The sequence below is a fragment of the Garra rufa genome, chromosome 12 (genome assembly GCF_049309525.1).
Source record: "Garra rufa chromosome 12, GarRuf1.0, whole genome shotgun sequence".
NCBI lineage: Eukaryota > Metazoa > Chordata > Actinopteri > Cypriniformes > Cyprinidae > Garra > Garra rufa.
The window spans coordinates 21,475,926-21,484,301 of record NC_133372.1 but is presented as its reverse complement, the minus strand read 5'-3'; the positions used below and the strand labels follow the sequence as shown (position 1 = coordinate 21,484,301).

The 8,376-nt window shown below is 37.6% G+C and overlaps 1 protein-coding gene across 1 annotated transcript; it reads left to right on the top strand.

Moving 5' to 3' along the window:
- The first annotated feature begins 231 nt into the window (after nucleotides 1-231).
- Nucleotides 232-4,537, top strand: LOC141346833 (E3 SUMO-protein ligase CBX4-like). Its single transcript, XM_073851793.1, has 5 exons — nucleotides 232-448; nucleotides 642-685; nucleotides 1,122-1,187; nucleotides 2,521-2,587; nucleotides 2,709-4,537. Exons 1-5 carry the CDS (start codon nucleotides 380-382, stop codon nucleotides 4,089-4,091), a joined length of 1,629 nt encoding a protein of 542 aa, XP_073707894.1. The 5' UTR covers nucleotides 232-379; the 3' UTR covers nucleotides 4,092-4,537.
- Nucleotides 4,538-8,376: the final 3,839 nt, after the last annotated feature.

Sequence of the window (8,376 nt, the reverse complement as noted above, 5' to 3'; positions counted from 1 at the left end):
AATTATTGAACCCGAACTTCTAAATGACAACGTAAGAACTAATCAAGTTTAAATGTAAAAATTGCCACAAGTGTGCCCTGCTTTGCGTCATGAAAGAGGAATTCTCGCTCAGTACTTGAAGGGCTGCAGTAACGACTCTTCATTTGCTCAGTAAACCCGCGGCACAGGGCTGACCAGCCTCTACACCGCCCCTCCTAATGTGACGTCACGCTCATGGCTATTTGCATGAAGTACGTTGTACAGCTCATTTGAGAGTTAAAACTGGATCTCGCTTGAGAAGCTAAAGACCATACGGAGCGGGAGAGCACGAGAAACCTGCGCGAGAAGAGCACTCATGCTATCGCGCGCGCACTGAGAAGTATTACAGCGCGCGCTGAAAATGGAGCTGCCCGCCGCGGGTGAGCACGTCTTCGCGGTGGAAAGCATCGAAAAGAAACGCATTAGAAAGGTTTGTGGTTTTCACTTAACAAACACATTACATTTTCATGTTGTAAGCCTGGAAAACACGCAGGTAAAGGTTTGTATTTTAAAAAGAGAACACAAGAATAGGGATTTGTTTGCGAAACCCAGGATAATGGATTGTTTATTTTATTTACAATTATTTCCAATAGTAACTGACTTTGTTTTTATAATATTCACAGGGAAGGTGTGAGTACCTGGTCAAGTGGAGAGGCTGGTCTCCCAAGTAAGTTTCAGTTCAAGATGTCATTGGCTTTGCTATGTTGTGTTGTGTATGTTTATGTTTATGTGTATGTGTGCGTGTGTGCGTGTGTGCATGTGTGTGTGAGAGAGAGTTAGCGCTTAATATCTGATGCAGGGATGTGGTAAATAATGTTTTATATTTAAGCTACATGCTATAGAAAAGCAGTTCTGCTTTTGCAAAATGAAACGTATATAATACTAATAGTTTAATGAATAGGAAGCATCAACCATGTAGCATCAGTAGCCTATTCTTTACTCCCTAACATTCTTGAAGATCCGTTTAGTAGGACCTTGTTAGTGGCGTTAGTCGCTCAGATGACAGCCACGTTAGATAGTTCGGTTGAGGGAGCTGGTGATATTCATGCTTCTCTGCTCTCCTCCTCTCCCCTCGCTCCCCGCCTCCTTTCTTCTCTTTATAGATATAACACGTGGGAGCCAGAGGAAAATATTCTGGACCCGAGACTTCTCGTCGCTTTCCAAAACAGGTGAGGCATAGGAGCAGTCTTGGTTTGACGCTCTGAGCTTACAGCCGAAAGGGGAGGAGGAGGGAAGACGCTTTCGCCGCCGCTGTGCTCGTGCTCATTCTTTTTCACTTTCTCTCACTGACAGAAGGGGGGTGCACACAAGAGCAGGAGAGAACTTGTGCGCAGGCGCGCTATAATATATGGCTGAATTTAATTGCGCGGTACACCAATGCCACGGTCAGGAACTAGCCATTAAAGAATGTTTACATACAGATCTGTCCAGAAAATGTGATTCTTCGAGACACCTTGCATTGCTTATGGAACCATTTATCAACAAACCCTTCAAGTATTGTACTATTATTCATTTAGCCCGGTTTGGCTGACAGTGTCCACTTTTGGACATACTCTATAGACTCCCTAAACCGAAAGCATTGTAGTAAGCGCAAATACATATTATTTTCTATCAAGCTTACAGCCGAAGTGCATGCCCACACTAATTGACTGTTTGCATTTTGCAAATGGTCAATTTTCCGTAGCTACACATGCATTCACCCCTCCCCGAAATTCCACACACATTTTTTGTCGGGTATTCATTCCCTTTGACTGGCATCTGCGCTCACCATTAGCGGTCTCCCTCGCGACGCGGAATTCTGTTTGGAGTAATTGCACGCGCCCCTTGAGTATAGAACCGTTCTAGTTCGTCTAATTAGGTTTTTGCAATATTATTTTATAGAAGGTCGATGGGAAAAGAGCTGATGGCCCATTTTTTTCGACAGCCAATATGTTTAAGATAACAAATAAATAACAGAACTTATTGGAAAAGCTTGTCAAATAACACAGTATTAGACAATATAGAACCATTTATTAATACGTTTTGCCATCTTTATTTTTCTTTCTTTTTTTCCAACTGGGATTGTCCACCAAATTAGTAAACAAGGTGTGTGTTGACCAAAGCTACACAAAATGTTCTTTGTTTTATGTAAGCAAATTTTATAAATTCCACTGGTGGGCAATTTAAAGCCAGATCACGTTTTAAAGGTTAGACAAAACAGGCAATAACTTGACCGTAATGCACTTTAATGAACAAAACATGTACAAAAGCAGTCTTTGGGGCAGTTCATTTTCAAAATGTGCTAATATTTATCATTCGAGTAGTAATATGTACTCTTTAGGTACTAATATGCACCCTTCTGGGTAAAGTACAAAGTTACTTTTTGAAAAGGTACTGGCCCAGTGACAACTTTTGTACCTTTTTTCTAAGAGTGTGGGACAACAAAGTGTATTAGTTTGTGTCTTATCTTGAATTTGGTTTCTTTTATCATGACTTTTTATAATCTAAAACTTTTCCATTCAGGGAAAGACAAGAACAGCTAATGGGTTATCGTAAACGAGGGCCAAAACCAAAACATCTTCTCCTACAGGTAATTCACCATCACTTACAAACATGACTATGGACGCAATGTACCCAATTAACTTCTGTGGAAGTCATGTCACCAATTGTTTCTACTGCAAAGCTCATTGTGGATTTATCTTATTTCCAAGGTACCATCATTTGCTCGAAGATCCAGTGTTCTTACTGACCTTCAGGAGGTGTCTCAGGGTGAGGATAACCAACCCAAAGCAACTGCAGACCTGGTCCAAAGCCAGCAATACCAGCTTAACAGCAAGAAGCACCATCCCTACCAGCCCAACCCAAAAGACAAGCAGGGAGAGGCAAGAATAAATGGGAAAAAGAAGCACTACTACCAGCTCAATAGCAAGAAACACCACCACTATCAACCAAACCCTAAAATGTATGACTCCCTGTATCAGAGGGTCAAGGAGACCAAAGTTCCTAAGTTGACTGACAAGGAATGGAACTTAACTCCAGCTCTACAGCAGAAATGGGTCCAAGATAAGGATTCCGGGTGCCTCAGTAAGGTGAGGAATATTACAATGGAGTTGAAAAAGCTTCCGAAACTAAATAATGTGGCTGACTTTAACATGAACATAAACAGTGATGCAAAGGAAGACAAAGCACCGCCCAATGGAATAAGCAGCAAACTGAAGATTGTGAAGAACAAGAATAAAAACGGGCGCATTGTAATTGTCATGAGCAAATACATGGAAAATGGCACCCAGGCAGCTAAAATTAAGAAAAGAGCAGCAGATTCTGGGGGGAAAAGGCAAGCACAGGATTGTAAGTCTTGCGGAACAGATGAGAGCAAAGAGAAGATAAAGCACACAAAGAAGCAAAGTCTTGTGAAAGTGATTAATAAGGACAGTAAAGCTGAGTCTGCCGGTTCTAGGCTTTCCAATGGACTATCATCTTGTGGAGGGGACAATCCTAAAAAAGTATGCTCCATAGTGTTTGAGCCAAACAACTCAAAGAAGCCTGGCAGCACTGGAGATTATGTATCTAATGAACAGCCTTTGCAACTGACAACCAAAACCAGTCTGACTACAGTGCCTTTTGAGAAGCGTGATCAAAGATGCACCCAATCTACTCAATATGGTCCCTCCACCTTGCCTCAAAAGCGTTGCTACTCTGGGCCAGACAATGACAGTGGGGAGGCTAAGAGGTTTTTGAGTTCTCAGAGTATAAATGCCCCAAGTACTGACTTGTCTCACTCTTACAACAGCACCACACACATCAATGACCATCAGCACTCTGGCGGACATGACTTTGAAATCCTGGACTCCAACCAAGACGAACCCATAGACCTCAGCTGTGTAAGGTCGAGAGAAGAGAGAAAAATTCCTACACATTCTCAGATTGGAAACTCTATACCGACTGGGAAAGCAGCAATCTCTACACCACAGCAAGAAAAGAAAGTAATGAAAAAATCTGTTCCAAGCTTTACACCTTTTCTTGGGAATATAATAATCACAGATGTCACAGCAAACTGCCTCACAGTGACATTCAAGGAGTATGTTACAGTTTAGAAATATGTGATGGATATAAAGTCTATAAAGACTACTGACTATTTACTGTGAATCTGTATAAATGTAAAGCATGTCTAATCGTCAAGTCTTTAAACTTGCCTGGAATTTTTGAAACAATCTACTGTAAAGTTTTGATAATTTCAGATTCTGTTTGATTTAGCTGATCTGAATTAATTTTCAAATTCACACATTTAACTATTCCATGTTAGGGATAGAAAAAATAAACTAAACAGGATTTCCTGTTAATAGCTTTTATCATATTATCTTAACGCTGTTTGCAGTGCTGTATTTCAGAAGGCTTAAATTTAGGCACTTACTACAGATGTAATACTGAGAAACATTTTCTACTGATCTGTCTTTTATAGTCTTTGTTTTTTTTTTCAAAAAAAATCACTTGAAATGTCTTGTTTAGTTTTGTCTATAAGCATATTAAAAGTTTTATTTTATGTTCTTGAGTAAGATCTCTATTTTTGCCTGTACTGCAAGCAAGTGTGTGTGTGTGTGTGTGTGTGTGTGTGTGTGTGTGTGTGTGTGTGTGTGTGTGTGTACCTGGTATTCATCACGTTGTGGGGACCAAATGTCCCCACAAAGATAGGAATACCAGTAGATTTTGACCTTGTGGGGACATTTCTCAGGTCCCCATGAGGAAACAGGCTTATAAATCATGCACAATGAGTTTTTTTGAGGAAGTAAAAGTGTGCACAATCTCCTGTGAGGGCTAGGTTTAGGTGTAGGGTAGGTGTAGGGCGATAGAAAATACGGTTTGTACAGTACAAAAACCATTACGCCTATGGAATGTCCCCATAAAACATGTAAACCCAACATGTGTGTGTGTGTGTGTGTGTGTGTGTGTGTGTGTGTGTGTGTGTGTGTGTGTGATGAATGGAAGAGTTCCTAATAAACTCACATGAGAGACGAGCAAACAGATAGGCCATTTGAAAGATAGCAAAATATTACTATCATGTAATTGCATAAGACATCAGTATCTGACTGACCTTTGCTCAGCCCTTAAATAGGACATGGAGCTAAAGAGGGTTTGCCTGCTTGTACTCCATCCACAGCAGCTACTATAATTTTTTTTTTTTTTTTTTTCCAAAAATGCTTAAGATGAGCATTCATTCTTAGTTCTAAGACTGGGAATAAATAGTTAATTTAAATTGTTTTCTGTTAAAAAAGCATGACAACTGTGCCTAAGTTTAGCACAACTCTGATCAGTATCATCATCTTAAAACTGGCATGTCTGTGGGAGTATTGGCAGCAGTGCTATCTCACTTTCGAAGCTCTGTTATAGATTAGGCTTAACTAAACTCTTCCAGAAAAGAAGGACAGTAGGGCTTTATAGTCTTTAATTATGCACGAAGCTTATCTACGCGTATATCTATATACACTCATTATCGAGATCACATAACATCAGAGTTGTCAATACAGAAACTTTACATTTTCTTGGCCGTTGGATTATTTTTTATTTATGAGATGTCAAATTTCTTCCTGCAATAAACATTACCCAGGAATAGCTCAGAAACTAAAAATCCGTTTTCATGTTGATATTGCCTCAGAAAACCTGTCAGGTAAGGCTACAAATATGAACAAGAAGTTATAGGCAAGAAGGAAACTTACGTTCTAATTTGTTTTCCTTATATGTTTAGATAAGGCTAACAGCTATTTAGAATGATTGTTGTGTAAATCGAATTTTGTGCCACAGCATTTTATTTATGGGTATGGCGAGCACATAGAGATTGTCCAGAAATCAGACAGGACACATTGCAATTGTTTATAATTACTTTACTCTGTATACTGTGATATTGCATAGACGTAGCATAAGTCTAATTTGTCACATTTGCCTCTGTGAAAAGTCTATTCAGCAGGTAACATTTCGAAATTAGTAAAAGGAGAGACAACGCAAATAAATAAATAAATAAATAAATAAATAAATAAATAAATAAATAAATAAATAAAACAAAGAAAGATTAGTCTAATGGGTTTACCGGAGATCTCGAGGGGAAATAACCTAAACAGAGCTGATATTTCAGCAACTAACATCTTACTATGTACGTGGCAGAATGCCTTTGCAGGTCCCTGGACCCTAAGCACTTCAAAATGTTAATGAATGTTGAGTTTATAGATAAAATGTAAATTTTTAACGTCATCCATAGAATAATATACAATGTGCCTTCAGACTATTAACAATTTTGTTGCGCAAGTTTGATGCGCAAGACGGTCCATTAAAAACCGGCAAGAAGAGATTCATCCCGTATATGCATCGTCAGGTTTATAGGTAAAAGACACTATGGGCTCGTAGGATAGAATAATAATTATAATAGGCTTAATGGTAGCTTTCGCTTTATAGGCTACTATCATGGAGCTTGTATGAAGCTTTAACAACCTGATGTATAAAACTCTACTCATTTTTTGTCGGCGCTAACATGGCGGACAGCAAACATCTCTCTTTCTCACAGCAAGATCATGATTAGTATTAGTCCACCAAAAATAGGCAGGGCTTGGTTCGTGGTGAAATTTGTGTCAAAGATGGGCTTCGGAAAGCTCTTCAGCCTCACTGAAACGGAATCAACCATTTCCTTTGCTGCACCGTCTGAGATAAAGCTGCTCTCGCTGCGGTTATAAAATGGCTTCCTTTGGTCCATCCACTTTATTTGCGATCAGCTTATGAATTCAGCTTTACTGCAGTGCATTTTAGCTGTAGATTGTTAATTTCGACAAGTTTATTTAAAAGACGACTTGAACAGCTTCTTTTGAAATAATAAAGTAATAAAGATTACGTAAGTTAAGCATTAGGTTACTTAAACTGTACATGGCTTTAGTACAATAAAGCGTTTTGATAACTAGAGCGGTACAGAGAAGTTCTAAAGCTTGAGCTCATTAAAATATTGTCTTGCGTTTGAAATACCTGTGATTAATGTGATCTTAGTACAAGTTGCCTTTAGGAATAAAAACCTAACTTATGTTTATCTCACTAAAATAATGAACTAGCTGAAGTTGTTCTGCTTTTTACTTAAAAATCAGAGATAGCCATCGTTAATACGTTTTCGTGATTATTGACAAAGCTTAGATTGATTTTATGTGGCATATTTATTTTTATTTTTTAAAAATCAATAACTTAATGCACGTCTGTTCCGAAATTCACTCAGGTTAACAGTGATTTTATAATCATATATAATAAAAAAAATATATGGTGATTGGTAAACTAATATGCAGCAGAAAGCGCTCGATTTATGGTCTTAATAAATGTTTAAGTCTTGGACACAATGTGACCTAAATAATCAATAATACAACAAAAACAGTGAAACCATGTAAATGTTTTCGAAAAAACAATTAACATGGGAATATACAATTTTTTTAACATTATCGAAAATTGCATCAAACTGATTGAAACACACTGAGCAAAAATAGTAGTGTATTTGCCATTTCCCTTTGCAAATTGTGCAGAATTTGTCATGCTGGTTGCCCAGAAACGAGTTAACCAATAATATTCTTCCAGCTCGATCTAGAGCCCATATACGGATATAACCACTGCAGTAGTCAAACCACCAATCGTCTTCCGCAGAACCAACCACAAGTCAGCTGTTTACCTGTTATGTAGCCTATATAAAAACTGAAAATGAAAACCAAAGCCTTGATTGTATTGTGGAGAATTCACTATACAGTCGTTGCTTATAGAATTCATCATACAAAATTTCTTAAAACCACTGTTTAACTGTTCATTATTGTGTAGCGGATGCATTATATTTACTCACCGAATAAACCGACAGTATTAACTTAATTTTCAGTCTACCAAGTTAACAATCAATGTCCCAGCATCCATGTTTATTTTTAAAGTTTTAGGATATAATTTTTAAGATGTTACATTCAAATGCATTTTATAATTAGAAAACGTCTAAAATGCACACAGAAACGTATTAATTCATGTCATAATTTAGCTATAGATTTTATTTATTTTTTACCTGGCATGCACTGTTTGAAACCGAAGTGACTGTGCAGGACTGAGCATGAGATTGGTATACATTCTCAGAAAAGCTGCGATAACAGGGTATTTCTCTTTATGGCCATAAATGAATAATTACAATAAATTAATGACTGTTTTTCCTTGATATGTATAGCTGGTATTAATGTTTGCTTGTCATTTCAATTTCAATCTATAATTTTATATTTAAAGTATCTTTTTCGTTAAGCCAACATAATTATGTGAGACTTTTTTAATCGAATTACACTATATGGAACACCTAATTGCAATATTATACTTTTTATATTTATTTTTTATAAAATTGTA

What these genes read in the sequence shown, in the direction of transcription:
- LOC141346833 (XM_073851793.1), top strand. Translation starts at nt 380, where the DNA reads ATGGAGCTGCCCGCCGCGGGTGAGCACGTCTTCGCGGTGGAAAGCATC. An exon ending in AAAAGAAACGCATTAGAAAG is followed by an intron (nt 449 to 641) that starts GTTTGTGGTTTT and finishes TAATATTCACAG; the next exon opens with GGAAGGTGTGAGTACCTGGT. An exon ending in CAAAACATCTTCTCCTACAG is followed by an intron (nt 2,588 to 2,708) that starts GTAATTCACCAT and finishes CTTATTTCCAAG; the next exon opens with GTACCATCATTTGCTCGAAG.